The sequence below is a fragment of the Zootoca vivipara genome, chromosome 7, assembly GCF_963506605.1.
Source record: "Zootoca vivipara chromosome 7, rZooViv1.1, whole genome shotgun sequence".
Taxonomy (NCBI): Eukaryota; Metazoa; Chordata; class Lepidosauria; order Squamata; family Lacertidae; genus Zootoca; species Zootoca vivipara.
The window spans coordinates 5,966,079-5,987,325 of NC_083282.1; the positions used below are offsets into that span (position 1 = coordinate 5,966,079).

General features: G+C 46.1%; 1 protein-coding gene across 8 annotated transcripts in view; it reads left to right on the forward strand.

The window, feature by feature from the left end:
- Positions 1-17,625, forward strand: part of RASAL2 (RAS protein activator like 2) — a 147,568-nt gene extending 129,943 nt beyond the window's left edge. For 4 of the 8 annotated variants that reach the window (XM_035121311.2, XM_060276608.1, XM_060276607.1 and 1 more), the window contains 7 exons: positions 1,009-1,202; positions 2,908-3,745; positions 9,177-9,311; positions 10,773-10,975; positions 11,939-12,026; positions 13,723-13,753; positions 16,222-17,625. In XM_035121311.2, coding sequence (XP_034977202.2) covers positions 1,009-1,202; positions 2,908-3,745; positions 9,177-9,311; positions 10,773-10,975; positions 11,939-12,026; positions 13,723-13,753; positions 16,222-16,364 — 1,632 coding nt within the window. In that variant the 3' untranslated portion in view covers positions 16,365-17,625. The remainder of the gene's footprint in view (positions 1-1,008; positions 1,203-2,907; positions 3,746-9,176; positions 9,312-10,772; positions 10,976-11,938; positions 12,027-13,722; positions 13,754-16,221) is intronic. The other 4 variants (XM_035121312.2, XM_035121315.2, XM_060276605.1 and 1 more) reach the window with 3 other exon arrangements.
- Positions 17,626-21,247: the final 3,622 nt, after the last annotated feature.

Genomic DNA, 21,247 nt, shown 5'->3' on the forward strand with positions numbered 1-21,247 from the left:
GCTTGCTCTTAGGCTGTAGATATTATTGCACACTGACGCGTTATTTGTCATCATCGGAAGTATAGTTCCCATGTGCAGAGAGGTTCTGAATCCATCACACAACACAGCAGCTTCCAAGCAGGTTTTACCTTGCACAGGATCAGGACATCCACACCTTTCAGTTGCCTCCACTATGATGGCCAGGTGGCAAAATTGCCCTACCTGTTATAGACAGGACAGAACCCACTGGGATCCTCACCCTCGCGCTTGTACATCCATCCATTTCTTTTTAACAACAAATGATATAGAGCTCAGGGAGTGTGCATAAAATTAACCTGGTCTATTCCAGTTAAACTAAACACCAGAGCAGGTGACTTCTGCCTATTAATGATCACAAACAGCAAATTCATAAAGAGGTTAAAGGCAAAGACTAATGAAATGGTTATCTTTATACATGAACACTGCACTTCCACACATATTCTTTTAGTGCTCTTGCAAACCTCCTGGATGCAGATCTCCCTGTATGTCAGCATGCATTTCCCTGACCACAGTACACTTTTTGGGGTGGGGGGCTGGAAACTTCTTTGCAATTAAATTATTCTCTAGTTTTCTGAATCCCATTTCAATTGGTAGCGATTGCAGTTGTCTCCCCAATCCCGTTTCTACTACCCTTTGAATGCAGTTTGCTTTGCATGACAGTTTTGTGTTGGAATGGCAATTAGTTTTGTTCTGTTGAGCATGACCTTTTTATTTTGGGGGGGTCAGTTTTTAATTTCTATTTCCTTTTCTTTCCTCAATGTCTGCCGCACCCTGTTTCGTCTCCTCCATCCGTCTCGTCGCCGTGGTTCCGCTGCTCCATAACAATGCATTGTGGTCCTGCCCACACCCACACACAAATGCCAACTTCCACTCTTCCACTCATGTTCATCAATGTCTTATTTTTTTTATTTAAAAAACCCACACACATTGAAAACAAAACAAAACAAAATACTCAAATGGCGGATGCCACGGTGCTTATTGTCGAATCAGGGTGAAAATTCCTTCCTACAGGCAACGGTAGAAAAATTGGGACCTCTGCCACGCATCCTCGCAGATATTGCGAAGGCCACAACAAACCCCACGCCGATCCAGCAGCAATTGAGACGCCTGGCAGATCACAACTCAAGCCCCAACGTCAGCCTCTCCTCGGGGCTGCAAAAAATCTTTGAGGACCCTGTTGACAGGTACGCAGCACCGAGCTATCCCTGGGGTTATATGGCTGTCAGGAAGAAGCATTGCCCAGGGAAATAGGGGTGAGGTCTTGGCTGTGCTTCTCCCTGGGATGAGGGAGCCTGTAGACCCCCAGTTGTTGAACTCCAGTTTCCATTTTCCCTAGCTCACAAGTAGGGATGATGGGAGCCATAATGCAGCAACATCTGGAAAGCCATAGGTTTCCCATCCCTGGCTTAAGGTGATCATTTTATAGGCTGAGAAGCCTTATGCCAAACCCCCAGTCCATGTAGCCTGTTGTGTTCTACTGTCACCAGCAGCACATCTCCAAGTCAACCCCCCCAGCCCTGCTATCTGATATCCTTTCTAAGTGAAGGCGACAGGAATGGATGCTGGAAGGATGCACTCTGCCACTGAGCTGCAGCTTGTGACCAAAGTGTTTGACCCAGAGTAGACCTTGGTCAAGCTGGTATCTCCTGGGCTGGGTTTCCCATATTATATTAACACTTAGTATGCATATACTGCTTAACAGTGTTCACCCTTATTATCTCAGCAGTGCTGACTACAGCCCTGTAAGGTAAGCCAGTCTTATCATCCCCACCCAGATGTGAAAGTCACTGTGCTACACTAGCTCTCATTCTATCATAGTTCCTGTGCCATAGCAATGAGTAAACGGTGTGTTTCCACATTTTCTCAAAATCGTTTTAATGCATACGGTAGTTGTAAATAGCTAATTGCCTGTGGCAGATAAGAACTGTCTTTCAACAGACAAGTTGTGCCAGAGAGTTCTTTTTATCCTGCTTTTTAGGCCTCAAATGAGTCAGATATGTATGGATAGGCATGATTTATTTGCAAGGGTTTATTTATTATTCCTTACAAACTTTGCATTTCTCCCACCATCGCTGTTTAATGCATGATTGTGGGCGATGGTATTCTGAGTAGGCAGGAGCGAAGGCAAAAAGAGTGGAGTCTTAACAATGTGGGTGCCCAAAGTTTCCATTTTGGTGGCAAGTCACCTTATAAATGTCAGGGATATTTCCTGGGCTTAGCTCACAGTAGGAGCATAGAGCTTTAGCTTTGGAATCTGAAATTGGATTCATTATCAAGTTATGAGATAAATACAGTCAAAACAATCTCTTTGTGGCTGGAAGCAGAGGTTATTTGGGAAAGTGAAACCTCATGTAAACATTTGATCAGTTTCACTTAAAACCTAAGCTGTTAGCTAGCAAACAGGAATCGTTGTGATCAGTGTGTTTTAGGGCCAGCTCAGGTCTTTAGGTTTAGGTGATCACAAACAAGTCTCAGGCTTGTGAACGCCCTTTTCCTCCCTGCCTGCTATACAGGAAAGGAGGGGCAGTGGAGGCTTCCAGTTCCACAGTTTGAGCCTGATTTGTATAAGCTAACTTTAGTTAGAACAAGCCATAAGTAATGCAAAACAGTTCTTCAGTCAAAGGGCTTTCAATGTTCTCTTCCCATGTACAAAGGAGTAGGAGAGTGGGGAGTATATGAGCCCAGAGGCTTCCAGCAACTCATTTATGATAACCTAAACAATGGCTTAGGTGGTTTTCTGAGCCTGGCCTAGGCAATACTGTTCCAGTGAATGCATGGCTTTTGTTCCGTCTATTGTTGTTTTTAAGAAAAGAGCTGCATTTTTGTGGGGCACAGCTTCTGTTCTCCTCACCTATTAGACATTGGTACTGTTTCTGTTCAACTTCACAGTGAGGTCAAATTGAAGTCGCCACCCCAGGAAAATGAAGGGTACTTCAAAGGCAAGTTGTTGCTGATTCAACAGTCATCGTCACGAAGTGTGACTTACTCAGACAAGAGTGACGAGACTAACATGCCCAATGTCCGAAGCATATCGCTGATGGATCTCCAAGATCCCAATGTTGTGCAGTGTGATCCTGGGTCCGTGATGCACGATGCTCCGGTACGTTTATCCGGCAGCCAGCTTTCTGTCAGCCAGGTGGCGAACATCAAGCAGCTCCACAGCACACCACAGAGCACCCCTCAGGCAAGGAGGCCTCTGCACACAGCACACAACCAGCCGGGTCCTCTACAGGCCCTTTCCTTCCAGAACCCTGTTTACCATATGAACAACCCTGCCCAGCCCATGCCCAAGGTGTCCATGGACTCCAGCTTGGAGAACCTGAGTGTCACCAGTTCCCGGAGCCAGAATAGCGAAGACCTTAAACTCAGCGGGCCGAGCAATAGCAGCATGGAGGACTTCACCAAACGCAGCACACAGAGCGAGGACTTTCCCCGGCGGGGCACAGCACTGGACAAGCATATGCCCATGGTGTTACCTCGCCAGAACAGCACTGGGCAGGCCCAGATCCGCAAAGTGGACCAAGCGGGACTGGGTGCGAGAGCCAAGGCGCCCCAGTCCCTTCCGCACAGCACTTCTCTGCGAAGCACAGGGAGCTTGTCTGTAGCATCTGCCACAATGGCAGCGGAGCCTCTTCAGAACGGCAATCGGTCCCGGCAACAATCCTCGTCCTCCCGGGAGAGCCCGGTTCCCAAAGTGCGTGCCATCCAGAGGCAGCAAACGCAGCAGGTAGGACCATAATCTGTGCTGGTACCTCTGAATTTGAGGCTAGTTCATGTGTGTGTGTGTGTGTGTGTGTGTGTGTGTGTGTGTGTGTGTGTGTGTGTGTACATGATAGAAGGAGCAGGAATCAGTTTGCATAGGTGGCCAGCCTATGACTCGGGTACCATGAAAGGCACAGGAGCAGTAGTTTGTGGCACACCTGGACAGGAATAGGCTGACATGCGGTCCTAGGGAGGACATAGGCTGGCCTGCTTCTTCAGTGCCAAGCTGCTAGACTGCAAGAAAGTGTCTCCAAGGTACGTATGCGCCGTCGTCTTCATAAGATGGGCACTGTCTCATTTTTTGTCCTAGCTTGTGGAATGATGAATGAAAAGGTCGGTTCCCAGTGACAGAGAGCAGGGAGGTGATTTGCAGTGCATAGCAGTGAACAACTTAAAACACTACCAACACTTTAAATAAAAATGGGCACGCAATAATTTAAAGTGCATGTGTGAAATATCTGTACAAAGAAGGAAATGCAAGCCACCGAGAGAAAATCTTCTTTTCCTAAAGAAACCCCTCAGAAACTGGGTTTGTGGGGCATGATAATTACTATGATACAAGGTTGTTTTAAGGATTACTGATGAAAATATATTTTGAATGTTCCAGTGCAATATATAAATGTAAAGTACTGACTGATATCTTTTGTCAAGGTCAGATTTTCTAGGCATTCTAGTTTATGCTATTAAAAAAAAAATCCAAGCATTGCTTGTGCAGCCGTTTTGACTTATGTCTGACTGTTAGTTAGTCATTAGGATACAGTTGGTTGATTTTGGCCAAGAAAGTTCATGTGAGTGATGTGTAGAGCAACAAAATAAGAATTTCCCATTTGAAAATCTAGCAATTGCTTGCCCAATTCATGGAACTTAGAGGGCTTGCCATGAATGTGTGTGTTTGTGCGCACACCAATGCATATATGCAGTTCTTGCTGGGAAAAGCCCTGCCTTGACATAACACCCTCCAGAGGTGCGTTTGTCTCCTTGGGGGTAAGTTACTGGAAATAGCTGGAAAATAAACAAGCACTTACTTGAAGGCAGGAGAGGGAGGAGGAGAATAGGCTTGTTGTTGGGTTTTCCAGGATCAATGTCTTACTGTCAGTGATGCTTCTATCGTCCATATGATGTCATGCTGCCATAGGATGGCTTACATATGGAAAGCTCATAAGCCCAGAGCATTTAAAAGAAACTCTCCCTAGCCTTACTCCGTCTACTGCTCCCCAGGCACATTTAAGTTTCAGGATTTGCTTTTTGTAAACCGTTTGTAAACCGAGGTTCCACTGTACACAGTCTAAGTGAGTGATGCTTGTTTTAAAAATGGTGTTGAGAGGTGTCCTGAGACCTCTTTCCCTTTCATGACATCACTTTCACCACAGCCAGTAGCATTAGCCTGATCTTGCAAATGCCCGCTCAGATTTCCACTTCTTGTTTCTTCCTTTTCCTCTTCAAGTCTTGTAGATTTTAATCCATTTGTAGTTTGTTCAGTGCCTGCAGAAGTAATGAGTGTCTTGAGGCGGAAGGGGAGATTGTTGAATGCCAGCAGATATTTGTAGTTTCCATTTATGCCATGGAATTCTCCCCCAAATGTGGCCAGTCTCTTTGTGGGCAAGTTTGATTGTCCGATTCCCCTTTTCTTATTAATGGTTGTTTGTTCCCAACAAGAGAGGACTTGAAGACTTGATTGGACTTGAAGAGTTCCCTGTGTGTTCTGTATTCCTCTTGAGTGAGTAGGTGGGGAACAAATGCAAACAAGCAGCACTAGCAAAATGCCTTCATTAGAACTAAGCAAGAGTCCTAGCAGAGTTGTTGTTGTTTAGTCCTTTAGTCGTATCCAACTCTTCGTGACCCTATGGACCAGAGCACACCAGGCACTTCTGTCTTCCACTGCCTCCCGCAGTTTGGTCAGACTCATGTTGGTGGCTTCGAGAACACTGTCCAACCATCTCATTCTCTGTCGTCCCCTTCTCCTTGTGCCCTCCATCTTTCCCCACATCAGGGTCTTTTCCAGGGAGTCTTCTCTTCTCATGAGGTGGCCAAAGTCTTGGAGCCTCAGCTTCACGATCTGTCCTTCCAGTGAGCACTCAGGGCTGGTTTCCTTAAGATTGGATAGGTTTGATCTTCTTGCAGTCCAGGGGACTCTCAAGAGTCTCCTCCAGCACCATAATTCAAAAGCATTAATTCTTCAGTGATCAGCCTTCTTTATGGCCCAGCTCTCGCTTCCATACATCACTACTGGGAAAACCATAGCTTTAACTATACGGACCTTTGTAGGCAAGGTGATGTCTCTGCTTTTTAAGATGTTGTCTAGGTTTGTCATTGCTTTTCTCCCAAGAAGCAGGCGTCTTTTAATTTCGTGACTGCTGTCACCATCTGCAGTGATCAAGGAACCCAAGAAAGTAAAATCTCTCACTGCCTCCATTTCTTCCCTTTCTATTTGCCAGGAAGTGATGGGACCAGTGGCCATGATCTTAGGGGTTTTTTTTTATGTTGAGCTTCAGACCATATTTTAGCAGAATAGTGAGCCTTTGAGTTTCACAAAACGCTTTCGGGCTGGACGTTAAGCAAAAGGGGGGCAGGGAGAAAATAACGTTGCTGGCAAAGGTAGAAGCCCTGTCTGCAGTATGTGAAAGCCTGGAGAAGAGGTTCAGGAAGCTCTTTGCAGATTAACTTACCGTATTTTTCGCTCCATAAGACGCACTTTTCCTCCTAAAATGTAAGAGGAACTTCTCTGCGTCTTATGGAGTGAGTGCATGGTCCCTGGAGCTGAATTGCCCAGGGGCAAAAGGCAGATAGTGCTTTTTTTTTTAGAAAGAGCTAAAGGCTAACAACAGGGGGAGAGGGTGTTGAAAGGAAGCCACTCAGCAGCTGATTGCAAGAGATCGGGGAGGGAGATAAGGGACACTAGCTCCCTTCCCGGCCCGTCCCCTTGCCCATGCCTCCATTGTTGAATGTTCTGCAGACGGAGGCTGTTTGTTTCCCCAGCGACATATGACTGGCTGATTAGATTATCTGCCTGGAAACTATAGAAATGGCTCCCTTTCCTTTCCTAAAGAAGCTGCAGAACTGTGAGTTGAACCCCATAAAAACAGGATTTTTTTCCCTTTGCAAAGTAAGCTCAACAACTTTGAGCTGATCCTCAAAAATGAAGCTTTCCCCCTTTGCAAAAAAGCTGCACAACTGTGAGCTGACCCCCCCCCAAATGGGGCATTTCCCATTTGCAAAAGAAGCTGCACAACTGTGAGCTAATCCAAAAAAAACCAGGGCTTTCCCCCTTTCCTCCTCTAAAAATTAGGTGCGTCTTACGGAGCAAAAATATGGTATTTTTTTTATGTGATCAATGCAAGGAGATCACAGGTCAGCACTGAATCATGAAAGCATACTAGAACAAAGACGCAATGGCTGTTGTTTCTTTTAAAATACAAAAGCCAGCAATTATTCAAATATACCTCTCGCACTAATTGGAACTCATGGGTCCCTTGAAAGGCAGAGAGCAGAAGTAGAGAGAAGCATTATAACCCTTATATTAGCAAAAAAAGCGATTAATTTTATGTGAGGAATTATAAAACATTTTTTTTATAATGCTATAGTTTTATAATGCTATAGTTATTCTTATTAGGATGAGTTCTCATGATGAAGTACGGTAAGTGAATTGGGCAACTTCATGGAATTAGGTTTCTGCTGATGGAGTGGATCTTTCATCTCTTTGCTGCTTATTCTTTGTCACTTTATAATGTATTCTGCAACTTGAAAGTTAACATGGAGACAGGCGTGGTATTTTAAGAATAATCTCAGCGGTTTCTTTCACGTAACACAGTTTTCATTACAAATGAAACAATAGCAGAAAATCAAATACTATCTAATACTTGATCAGCCCTTCCTTGTAGTGTAGCTCCTCCCTCTCCCTTCATAAAAGTGTCTTAAAGTAGATTACCTGGCCATGTTAAATCAGCACATTTGCATTTATGTTAAACGTTCAAGTTTCAGATTATTTTTTTAAAAGGTGTAAACAGTTTTCAAAACCATGCAAAAGTGCTTCAGAGATTGCAAAATGCATGGAGGGAGGTTGGGGTCACACACGCTAGCCAAATGACACCCTCTACTGCCAGCTTTTCCTTTCTGCAAACAGCCACATTGGGGGGGGGGGATTCTGAACTGGTTTTCCAGAGCTCATCCTAAGAAAGGGGGAAAGTAGATTCATACCAAAGGTAGGAACAGTGCCAGCTATTCTAAAAATGTCACAGCAGTTGTCTTAATCATAAATGGGATGGCTGCAGCGGCATAAGCCTAACTAATGCAGTCTAATCTGTTCCCTTCTGCACTCTCATCTTCCTTGGAAGAATGGCCAATGATCTTCCATGATAAAAAAAAAAATCCTGGCAGCCTTTCTAAGCAAGGCATATTAACTGCAGCAGTTATTCTTTTTCCTGGACAGCAAGGGGGCTCATGTTGCACAGTCTCTCTTCCTTGTACAATGCTCCCTGCAGGATAGAGGAGCAGAGTCTCAAATGGTAGCGCCTGCTTGGTGTATAGGGTTGCAGTTAAAGTAGTCAGCTGTGGCGTTAAGTAAGAGCTTTTTGCCATCTGCATCTTGTCTTTCACAGAAAAATGACCATCTTTTCTTGATTCCTTTGTATTGTGCTCCTGCTCCATACTTTCCTGAAGCAGAGTGTGATATGTCTTGTCAGCAGTGGGTAGTTGGCCTATCGCTGACAGACCCCAAAGCATCCTTTGAGCAGGGTGTTTCACTGTGATTGAATATGTGGATCTTATTTATAGCACAGTCTGTCTTCCAGCAATCAGACAGTCCAAAACTCTTCTCTTCTTATAAGCTAGAATTGCTATAAATTGTGATTTGCCTGGATTGAAGGAGAAGCTGGGAGACTGTCACTGCAAAGAAGGTTTAAGTGAAGTAAAGTCCAATGAAAACAAGAGACCTTGAGCAAGATGCCCCAAGTCTCTTCCACTGTTGCCTGGCCAGGTCCAGCCTGAACAGATGTTGAAACGTAGCATTGAACTCCTCCACATTGTGATATATTAAAATGGAAGCAGCACTCTTGGAGCAAATTTATGAGCACTACAAAACCCACCCCACAGTGTTGCATTTCAGATTATAGCAAAGACGTTATTAACTGATAATTTTGCATGGAATTAATAAAAATACTTTCCTTCACTCCCTTCGCGTGGGAAGCAGCAACGGAATGGGCTCTGTTAATGTGATTCCTTCATGCACATTACTGGAATGGGGCACAACCACACTCTGGAGAACAGGCTCTCTCGTGCCACTGCCAAAGTGTGTGTCTTGGCTCCAGGTGTTGTTGAGTGTAACCTGTGGCTAGGCTAGGTTCTCCTTCTGGCAAACAGTGAGATAGGGAGTCTCTCACACTCCCATGCTCTGCTTGCAGATTCATTCACCTGTAGACTCTGCCACAATGTCGCCCGTGGAAAGGACAGCTGCTTGGGTCCTCAACAATGGGCAGTATGAAGAAGAGGAGGAAGAGGCTGATCCAAACCAAGATGAAGCAAAGCACGCAGAAAAGGTAGTGGCTGCATGCCAGCTCTGGGTCCTAAACGGGTCTTTAAGAAGAGGGAAACACCTGAAACTTCCAAGTGAGGTGGCATCAAGGTGCTGGTGACACCCAGCTCTGTATTTCAGTTATTAAACAACTGGGTGCTGTTGTTGTTATATAATACAGTGGTACCTCTACTTACGAATTTAATGCGTTCCGAACGCACATTCGTAAGTCAAAAAAATTGTAAGTCAAATCCCATAGGAATGCATTGGGAGAAAAAATCTGTACGTCGAAGCAACCCTATCTAAAAATTCATAAGTAGAAAAAATCCTATCTAAACCACATCCAAGATGGCGGACAGAGCTCCATTCGTAAGTAGAAACATTCGTAAGTAGAGTTATTCGTAAGTAGAGGTACCACTGTATCACTGTCTGGAAGCTGAAGTCTGGCAGATGAGGGATAGCCAATAGAGGCTGAATCCAGACAGGTGAAGAGGATCTCTTCAAGTCTTGGGCAGAGCAAGGGCATTATTGGGGGGATTTCCCAGGGTGCTTAAGGGCTCCTTCCTCTGTTTTTCAGTTACTGGTTGTTGTTTTTTACAGTGTGCACTGAAACCATCGCCTTAATTTCCCATCTATACATACGCAAATTGGTGACATGAACATGTTCTCTCAGACCTTCAAATACCTAGTAATGCCACGAGCACAGAGTAGGTTTTTCTGTGATTTACAGAACAATAATTTCCCTCAGCTGGACAGCTTCAGAATCTGGCAGTTGTTTTTGATCCCGCCCTGCTTTTTTGCTAACAAGTTATTGGTTTCACATGCTTTTCAGGCTCATCCCTTCTTGGGCACACAGAGCCTGGCAATGCAAATCCATGCTTTTGGAACCTCCAGGCTTGACTACTATATCATTCTCTGCATAGGGCTGCCCTTGAAATCAACATGGAAGTTTCAGCTAGTGCAGTATATTGCTATACATCGCCTTATGATATGAGGCATTGCAAATGCATCCAGCTGGTTTTGTTGCACCTGCACTGGCTTCCAAGACGTTTCCAGTGCAGTCCAGTTCAAGGCTCTGTGGTTTGCCTATAAGCAAACAGCCTGGGTCCTATTTATCTCAAAGAGTGTCTCCTTATGTCACCTCCCACATCATCTTCTCAGGCCCTGCTTTCAAGTACCAACACCCATGCAAAGTGAGAAATGTCACAGGAGCTCTGGAAAGAAATTCCCCCTGGTTGTCCACCATTTGCCCTCTTGTCAGCCCTGCAAAATACATCTCTTCCATTTGGCCTTTAACTCAGCTCTGTAGCTGGTCTTTTCTGACCTTGTTTATTTGAGGGTTGCTGTGGGTTTTGTTTTTGGTCTTTTTTTTTGCAGATTTCCTGCTGTTTTTACTTTACTGTAATTGAACACCACCTTGAATACTGGAAAGGGAGCTAATGAATGCTTTAACTAAACAATGTCCATCCTTGCCTCCGACCTGCAGTATGAACAGGAGATAACCAAACTCAAAGATCGCCTGAAGGTGTCGAGTCAGCGGCTGGAGGAGTACGAGCAACGGCTTCTGGTGCAGGAGCAGCAAATGCAAAAGTTGCTGATGGAATATAAGGCCAGGTTGGAAGACAGTGAGGAGAGGTTGCGAAGGCAGCAAGAAGAGAAGGATAGTCAGATGAAGAGCATCATTAGCAGGTAAGGTGAAAGAAAGGGTCTTGTCATGAGTGGGAGAGGCTGGAAAGTTTGAAGGGAGGAGCAAAAAGACTTCTCTGAATTGCAATCTGAGCTTTCCATCTTCACATGTGGACAGCTCCCTTGTGAAATGTAACAGTAGCTTGCAGAAGAGGAAATTACCTTTATTTAGCACATAGGAACCAGAGACATAAGGGATCCAGGTGGCGCTGTGGGTTAAACCACAGAGTCTAGGGCTTGCTGATCAGAAGGTCGGCGGTTCGAATCCCTGCAATGGGGTGAGCTCCTGTTGCTCGGTCCCGGTTCCTGCCCACCTAGCAGTTCAAAAGCACATCCAAGTGCAAGTAGATAAATAGGGACCGCTCCGGCGGGAAGGTAAACGGCGTTTCCATGCGCTGCTCTGGTTTGCCAGAAGCAGCTTTGTCATGCTGGCCACATGACCCGGAAGCTGTCTGCGGACAAACGCTGGCTACCTCGGCCTATAGAGCGAGATGAGCGCCACAACCCCAGAGTTGGACACGAATGGACCTGATGGTCAGGGGCCCCTTTACCTTAGCACATAGGAACCAGAGACATAAGGGAGATGAATCACTCAGCTAAGGATCGTGCAAAGAACCTGCAGCAGATTTTTTTTTTTTGGCGGGGGGGGGGGGAGGTGTTGAGCCAGGAAGTCAGTTCTCCATTGTCTACTGTGTTCTTTAGCTAGAGCCCACTGCATAAAGCAGACAGGGGTGCCTGAGTTCAAATGCCAGCTCATCTTCTCACATGTGAGGGTGTTGCCTTTGAGTTCAGGCCTTCCTCTTTCCTTCAAACAGCTCCTTGAAAGGCTTGAAGCTTGTTGGCTGAGGAACACAATGTGTTGGGGTTTTTGTCTTTCAGGTCAGTTGCTGGGTTGAGAGTTGATTTTCTGTGACGCCCCAAAGGCACAGCCAGATCCCTTTCTTATATCATTTGCCTCTACCGTAGGTTGATGGCTGTTGAGGAGGAGTTGAAGAAGGACCATGCCGAGATGCAGGCGGTTATTGACACTAAGCAGAAAATAATTGACGCACAGGTAAGTCTTGAAGTATCCTTGCTTATAGGCATTGCTCCCACTATTCCACTTCCTGTGACCAGTGCACTGAAGCAACTTCTGGAAAATGCCTATGGCATCATCTCAGTGGGGCAGGCAAGGACTATTCCCTTGTACAGAACAGGCTTGCTGTTGCTTTAGGCTCCCTGGATTATGTAGGGTCAAAGCATGTACCCTCCTGACACTCACAGCATCATTAGGTCACAGCCGAGGGCCAAGCGGCTGCTCTTGAGTGCTCTTGGAGACGCAGACAAAGCTTTGGCTTGTCACCTTTGGAATGATGCCTGTTGTGAAACGTCCTCCTTTGGCACCTGCCTTGGTTGGCATTGGGAGAAATGGATCTGCATGTGGGCGCATGTATTTTCGCCTGTCTTGCTTTCCTGGAGTGAGTTTGGGAGTTCTTCCTGGGCTTCTGTTGGCTCTCTGCTCAGCAAAGAGTAAAGAGGATTAAGCCACACAGGAAAAGAAATCACTTTGATCTCTTCTTCTGTGCTGTGCATGTGTGATATCCCCCTTGCCTTCAGAGCACAAAGTTATTTATTTCCCCAATTAGTATTTATCATTGCTGGATAATCTTTGTCTTTGTGTCTTTCATCATCAGCCATATACCTCTGCTTTACCCAGCATGAAAAGACCATAGCACGTAGTGACACATTCCAGGCAGGCAGAAGCATTCAAGGTGACATGTGTGGCCTGGAGAAGGGTGGGGTTTAGAGAGAGTCCAAAGGCCACATTCCCCCCCCCCCCAGGCCTAAGGTTCCCCACCCCTGCCCTCGAGTATGCAGCTTGCCTATTGGCTACTTTCCCAAGCTGTTCCATGATGATTTAACAGTTCAGATCTAAGCAGAAATGCTTTTGAACAAGTTGTTGTCTGATCTCTGGTCATGAGTGTAAATCTTCTCCAGGGAACTTTTCCAGAAACAAAGATTTATTTATTTTTTATCTTGGGCCACCATCTGTACAGGCAGGAGGGCTAGTAGTTTCTAAGTACAGTACTTGTTTACAAGTCTGAATTAACTACACAGCAGCTTGATCAGAGCCACTTGTCTACCTTGAGGAATCAAACAGTGTGTTTTGGGCTGAATAAGGTCTGTTTCTATGTGGAGGGCACCACTCCCAAATGATTTGTGACAGAAACACGCTATTGGTTTGGGAGCTCTGGACACAACTCCCCAGTACTTAATCATTTCATGGGTTAGTCTCCAGAAGATGGCTGAGGGGTATAGGAATGCATCAGAGCTGCCTCAGTTTCCCACAGCAACCAAGAACCCAGCTGAAGCCACCATGACGGTATGAGAGGCCATTGCAAGAGTGGTAGGAAGCAAAAGCCATGAACTAGGTTGCTGCTGGTTTGCTGAAGTGCATGTGGCCATTGCTTTACCCCGCCCATGTGCTCTGAAGCAAGGAGCCCTCGCTCTCGCAGTATCAGAAAGAGCAGCGAATAATTTGCTTTTAGGGTGATTTGCCCCAAATTTCACACACACACACACACACACACACACCCTGGCACTTCTTGTTTCTTTAGTCAATCTCTTTTTTCTGGATGGGGAAGGGGGACCCTGGATGTCACTTCTACCCCCCCGTCCTGTCCCGCACCTCCATGAACTAGCAGAGCTTCACTGTGCGCTGAGCTTCCATTTGTGATTGCAAGTGACATCACTGCTGTGTTAAATTACAGGTCTTAAATGGGGATGAGATAATTCAAGCAGGCAAGTACACCCAATCAGTTCTCTAGCTGAGCACCACCCTGCCCTGGCCTGGCGCACTCACCTCCCCCTACACATTCCAGCTCCTGCCACTCCCTGCGCCGCCTCATCCAGAGACAGTTTGGAATAAGCTTGGCTTGCTCCATGCTTGCTTTTTGATGGAGGGGGTGTCGTCAGCGCCCCCTCTCCTTGAACTCCAAGCTCATGCCTTTGTTTTTTGAATTTGAATCGCCACAGAAGGGACAATTGCACCCATGTTCATATCCCACCAGAAAGCAGGGTCAACCTTAAATAAGAGATCTTGGTGGGTTATTTCAGCAACAATGAGAGCTTTTCATCTGCAATTGTGCAGCCCTTCTTTCTGAGTCAGCAATGAAAGGATGGTGTGTTGTAGGGAGCGCCTCTTAATATAATTTAAAACTGATTCAGAAAAAAGAACTGGATTAATTATAAGGATGGTCATGAGGCAACTGGAAGTTGTTTCCCCCAGATTGATTCCCATAGGCCCTTTGCACAACCTGGTCAGGTTTAGGGATTTTGAGCAGGACACCAAAATGTGGCTTAACATAATCAGACACCACCACCACCACCCGCCCCAGAATCCAGTGGATGGAGCCTGGATTCTGAAATTCTAGCATCTCTAGTGCTGGGCGTTCTCATTTGGTGTCAGAGACTTTGGCTTGGCACCTTTCAAAGTACTGTTTTGTGATAGATATTTTGGAATTATTTCTGTTATTGAGAATGAACCGATAGATTTTGGCAGGGAGGAGGACACCAGTCAGGAAGAGGAAGACAGGCTTCCTCTTAGGCAGGCTTCCTCTATGCATAGACAGATTGCTCCCTCTAAAAGTATTACCTCTGTGCCTTAAAAAGTGGGGTAGTCTCTTCGCAAAAGCACCGCTTATGTGTACTGCACATACTCCTTGTGGATTGCAGTGCTTTCCCACGGCCAAGAGCTGCTTTGGACATTATGGGGAAGTAAATTAGTGAAAAGCTCCCAGCAGCCCAAACTACCCAGCCCACTAAGGGTTCTGAATTTAGCAAGAAATGTGTGGAAGCTCTCACATGAATGTTGGTAACTGTGGGTTCCTTCTGAAGCCCAGATGCATACACCAGCAGCAGACTTGCATGCCAAACGCTTTATCCTCCAGCGCAGGCTACTTTTCTCAGAATTTCAGACCTCAGATCACACAGAGCAGCCCCATCTGGGAGGAATTGCTGGAAACCCCACCCCTTTGGCTCACGTAGTGCTTTTGGAAGTGACCTTGCATCACTGCTGCTGCATTGCCATAGGGCTTGTGCCCCACCCCACCAGCAGAGTTTGTGCAGCAACGGCAGCACTCCGTGTGTCTACTGCCTTTTGTCTCCAGAGGGAAGTGACGTGTTCATTCCTTCATGTTTTGTGCCCTCTGTACATTGTTCTGCCTTCCCTCATTTGTGTTGAGCCCTGCAGAGCCCTTGCATGTTGCATCAGTTCCTGTTGGAACAGGAATGCCCAAGCACATCTCGTGGTTTTTCCACTAGAAGGCCCTCCAGCCTGACGCAATTGCCAGTTTTTGTTTGAAGTGAAGGTTAAACCAAAGCAGGTCCTTGTGCCTCTTTGATTTGGTTCTCCCCTGCCGCATAGTGCCAGAGATTTACATGTCTGCCAATCATGTCCCCGGCCGTCTCTTGTCTCTTTAAGGCCAAAAGCCCCTAGTTTCTGAATCAAAATCAGAAAGGGCTTTTTGATTCTGCAGAGTCCTGGAGTAACTGAGCTGGAATGGGTCTAAGAAGCCAAGCGCCCTGTTTGGTTTTTGTGTCTTATCAGTGCCATCTTCCCATCACCCTACCATCACTGCCACCCTTCGCACAAACTTCCCCCCTTCTCCTTCTCCCCCTTGCCCCCTTTCTGTCATGCATACTTCCTTCCCTCCAGCTTTGGGCTGCTTTCTGTACCCCCCCCCCCCCGCCCCTGTGTTGCTGCTGCACCCTCTCACTGCTGGCATCTATCTGCATTTATAACTTTCAGTGTCCCTGGGGTGTTTTGCAAGCCCTCTCTCAGTGGGAGGGTGCCTTTAGAGGGTCCCAATCCATACTCCACCTCCGCTCTAGAACCCTCTTTCTCCTATCCTCCTGCTGCCTTTTTCTGTTTTCCTCTGTTCAAAAACTAACCCATTAAATCTCCAGGAACCTCCCTGCTGACTTTTGCCTCTGTGATCTTACATGATCCACCACTAAATCAGCTTTTAAACATGGCTAATTGGCAGCTTCCACAGGACAGATGCTGGGCAGCAGAAAGAGGCAGGCTCGTTCCGTTCTGCTGCAGAGCCCTGGCCAGGCTGGATCAGCCTATGGCGAAAAAACAACAGCCCTCCTTTGGAGCACTGCTGCTCACCTTGAGACACAGATGTTTCAGGTTATGAAGTCATTAAGGCCTTGCTGCAGTGAAGCCAGGCAGTTCTGATCTGAATCAGTGTGTTTTGTTGCAGGAAAAAAGAATCCTGTCTCTGGACTCAGCCAACACGCGGCTCATGAGTGCCCTAACGCAAGTGAAGGAACACTACAGCATGCAGGCTCGGAACGGCATCTCCCCCACCAACCCCACCAGGCTTTCCATCACGGAGAACGGTGAATTTAAAAACAGCAGCTGCTAACTGCAACTTCTCCCACCTGCCAGTTGCCAGCTCCTCATTTCTCCCACCCACTCCAAGCCTGTCCATACAACTCCCTCGACGTTCCTAATGACTGCCTGCCTGCCCAGGAGGCAGCAGAAATACTGCACAACTAGAACTTGTGGAAGAAGGTCACACCAAAACATGCTCTCTCCTCTCTTTCCTCCCTACTCTTCTCTTCTGCCTTCTCTTTGGGGATGGAGAATAAGAGATTCCTCTGTACCAAGATGAGGATGTCATTGGGAAGGGACTTTTGGCGAGGCGAGATGGCGGGAGCCACGGCAGCATGGAGCTTCAAGGGCAGCCATCACCAACTGCGCTGCCTGCGGCTCCCTTTGACGGGGGGAGGAAGGGAGGGGGAAGGCGGGATTGCCATCCCACCTCCCTCCCCCCTGTCAAAGGAAGCAGTGGCGGACCTACCTGCTCTGGCACCAGGAGTAGCATACATCCAGGGGCGTGGCTGGGGCGTGTCCCAGGGGGCGTGTCGCGTCGCCTGTGACAGGGGGGTGCACGGCAAGCGGCCCAGGGCATGGCCGGCGAACACCAAGCATCCCATGGGTGCGCAGCGAGCGATGAGCGTCCCAGTGGCAGGGAAGGGGGCGGCCGTGATGTCACACACACCCCTCCGGATGGCACCCAGGGCAGACCGCCCTCCCCCCACTCCCACCTTTGTCCGCCAGTAGCAGGCAGGCAGGCTTGGGGAGCATTGAAGCAGCTTTGGTCAAGCCCCTTCCCAAAACCATTCTGATTTTGGTACAGAGAAATCTTTATCCTTCCAATAACTTAGATCCCAAAAGAGTTGAGAGGAAAGAGAGGAGACAACATGTTTTGGTGTGACCTCCTTCCACAAGTAGTTTCACAATCTTTCTGCTGCCTCCTGGGCCTTAACAAGGAGGTCATCTTACAGGACTGTTTCCTCCCCTTTCCTTTGTTTCGTTTTGTTTCGTTTGCGATGTTAGCTTTGAATAATTTATTTTGATATGGTTTCCCCCTTAACATAATACCTTGTTTCCCCTTTCCCCTCTCTAAGCCTGTATTTTTATGCCAGTAATGCTGGACCACTTCTGCATTTCATTGTCTGGGTTTGTTCTAAAGAAGATTTATTTTTGTTCTGTGAATATTTTTGAACAGTTTCTTGTATATGTACAGATATAGATACATTTGAGGTCTTTTATTGATATTCCTACAAAGAATTACAAAATAAACTTTAACTTTAAACACTTTGGACTCGGCCTGTATCTGCACTGATGAAAGCTGGAGCCATGTGAGTTGGGGTGAATGGAAATGTCCTTAGAAATCTCAGAATGAAACTTTAGAAATCTTTAATAAAAATACTTTTTTAATAAAAAAAGAATGAAACTTTAGCTGTTCATCCAGTCTAGAAATTGAAATGTTGAGTTGTCGAACAAACCGTTGATGAAGCCTTGCACTTTTATGATCTCAGGATTACAGGGCCCATGAGAGAAAGCGGCAGGTTTTGTGCATCATTCAAAGCAGCAGAGTGGGAAACAGATCTGAGTTTTCAATGGAGTTGGTGCACAGCTCAAATTCTGTTAGACCCTGCCATGAGGGGGTTTGCCTTGGTTGCCAAAATATCTTGGGCTCAGCCCTACTCAAGATAGATTCATGGTAGTTTGTGGCAAAGCAGTTCCATGTTTTCCTGGAGGAAGTTCAGTTCAGCTTCTCACGTGGTTTCAGTCTCAAGTCACCTTGGCAACCTATGTTGAAAGACGGACAGGTCCTGGACCCTCTCAGCATCATTCAGCTATTCAGGGTGTCCTGCAATGCATTGCTAGTATGGGGCTGGATTTATTTAGGTGATTCTCATCTTTCTTGGGGGCCAGTGCTCAGAAGGCGCTGCTTGCTAAGAGACTGCTGTTTTGTCCTGCAGCCAGCAGCTGATGCCAAAATTATACACTTTGTCTCCCATACTGTTTTAATATGTACATTAAACCGCACTGGGTGTGGTTACTTGGAAATATGGGCTCAGTCACATTACATGTATTATGTCTCCCTTTTCATTAGGCTTCTGGGAGCCTATGGATGATACGAACCCATGTGTAAGTGGAAAGAATGTGGGTGACCATATTTAATATTTTGTTATGGCTGCAATAGTGGTTTGCATAAAACCAATATAATCAATAGCGGCCAGTAAAAGCAGAGTACAAGACCTCAAGATCTAAGGAGTTGTTAAAACCCAGCATAGGTAAAGCATACAATGGGAAGCATGGGAAGCCCTGGGCAAGAAAGAAGATCAGCTGGTTCTGTCAAAATGCTAGCGTCAGGAAAGGGATTCAATGAACAGGAGCTACCACAGAGACAGCCCTATTTCCAGTCTCCATCTGCCTTCCTTCAGTAGGCAGGGGACACTGAGCAGGGCCTCTGAGACTGATCTGAATGACTGGGCATGTTCACAACATCCAGCACAAAAAACCCGTAGAATCAGAATTACAGAGTTGGGGGGGACCCCCGAGGGTCATCTAGTCCAACCCCCTGCTGTGCAGGAATCTTTTGCCAAATGTGGGTGTCAAACCCACACCCCTGAGAATGTCTCAATTAAAAATACAGCATTAAAAGATCTGGGCACGCTGAAAGGTCATAGTGTTAGTCTGGGGGAGGGGGGTGTCAGCTGGTTTGGGACTAGGTATGCAGTCTGTTTTGAACAGGGTTGCACACTCTCCCTTTACGCAACTGGTGGGGGAGGAATTTTATCAGGAGCTTTCCTCAGAGTAGACAGCCCCCCCCCTTCTTTCCCTTCACAATCCTGATTGCGATTGGGCCCACCCATGCCTATTTGGAAAAAGAAAAGGAAGAGATGGAGAACGGGCATTCATGCAGGTATACCATGCCTAGTTTTGTTCTTTTATTTTTCATCCTAGTTTTTGGTCTGCTTTGAGGTTGCGAAAGGCTGGACTAGATGAATCCCAAGCCGGAATTAAGATTGCCGGAAGAAATATCAACAACCTCAGATATGCAGATGACACAACCTTGATGGCAGAAAGCGAGGAGGAATTAAAGAACCTTTTAATGAGGGTGAAAGAGGAGAGCGCAAAATATGGTCTGAAGCTCAACATCAAAAAAACCAAGATCATGGCCACTGGTCCCATCACCTCCTGGCAAATAGAAGGGGAAGAAATGGAGGCAGTGAGAGATTTTACTTTCTTGGGCTCCTTGATCACTGCAGATGGTGACAGCAGTCACGAAATTAAAAGACGCCTGCTTCTTGGGAGAAAAGCAATGACAAACCTAGACAGCATCTTAAAAAGCAGAGACATCACTTTGCCGACAAAGGTCCGTATAGTTAAAGCTATGGTTTTCCCAGTAGTGATGTATGGAAGTGAGAGCTGGACCATAAAGAAGGCTGATCGTCGAAGAATTGATGCTTTTGAATTATGGTGCTGGAGGAGACTCTTGAGAGTCCCATGGACTGCTAGAAGATCAAACCTATCCATTCTTAAGGAAATCAGCCCTGAGTGCTCCCTGGAAGGACAGATCGTGAAGCTGAGGCTCCAATACTTTGGCCACCTCATGAGAAGAGAAGAATCCTTGGAAAAGACCCTGATGTTGGGAAAGATGGAGGGCACTAGGAGAAGGGGACGACAGAGGACGAGATGGTTGGACAGTGTTCTCGAAGCTACGAACATGAGTTTGACCAAACTGCGGGAGGCAGTGCAAGACAGGAGTGCCTGGCGTGCTATGGTCCATGGGGTCACGAAGAGTCGGACACGACTAAACGACTAAACAACAACAACAACAAAATTGCACAGCTCCAGGATCTAAAAAGATGTGGTGACACCTTGTGGCAATCTAGGTGAAATGCACTTTGATTTCCTCACACTTTTCATTAAAAAATGATGTTTCAGGGGTACATTGTGTAGAGCTTTATAAGCCCTGACTAGCAAGCCCATGCATGGCCAGGGATGGTGGGAGTTGTAGCCTGACAAGACCTGGAGAGCCACAGATTTGTCATCCATCCTATACCTTGTGGCCATACAGCAACATTCACACAATCTGCTCTTGTGTTGTATGTTACATCGCAATTTCTACACTTGTAAGTGCTTTCTTTCCAAGAAGGGATATTGAGAAGTTTGCATTGGCCACAACATTTGTCAACATATAAGATGAACACACTCAAATTGTGATAAGAATTGGTCCATGGATCCCACTTCTAATAAAAACTGATTTGTCTTAAAAGTCTTAGCATTTTATTTGTCTTAGCATTTTATCACATTTTAAGTTATTTTACAGATTTAACAATAGAGAACTGTCGGTATACTTTTTGAAATATAGTTTTGATGATGACAAGCCCATGTTTGGAACTTCTTGGACATAAGTGAGGTTTAATTATTTGGCATGGCACGTGCTTGCTCCTAATTTCTTCCCCTTCCCTTATTTTGAATTACCATAAATTTGCAAAGGCTTTCTCTTAATCCAAAATATACAAAGTCGGCTTACAAAATCATTTTGTTGCATATAAGGAAAATAAAACAGAATATAAAAGTTAAAGATCGCGAGAGGATATGATAATAATAACAAGTTTGACCAGTGCGAGAAAGTAGGATAGTCAGGTTAAAAGCAAGTAAGTAAGTAATTCTGTCCCAGTGATCTGGAAATGCGTCAGTCCATGGTCTCAAAATGACAATGCAGCTTCTCTCCTCTGGGTCCAGGTGTCATCTGAGCAAAGGCCTTTCCTAGGTCTACTTGTTCTCTTTATAGGTGACCCATGTCAAGTGGAAGGTGCCTTTGAGAAAACTTGCCAACATCTGTTGCACCTGGCACATTAAAAAAGTAGTCCAAGAATGGAGTTTAACCTAAAGTGAACTTTTCTGTGAGAGCTTCACAT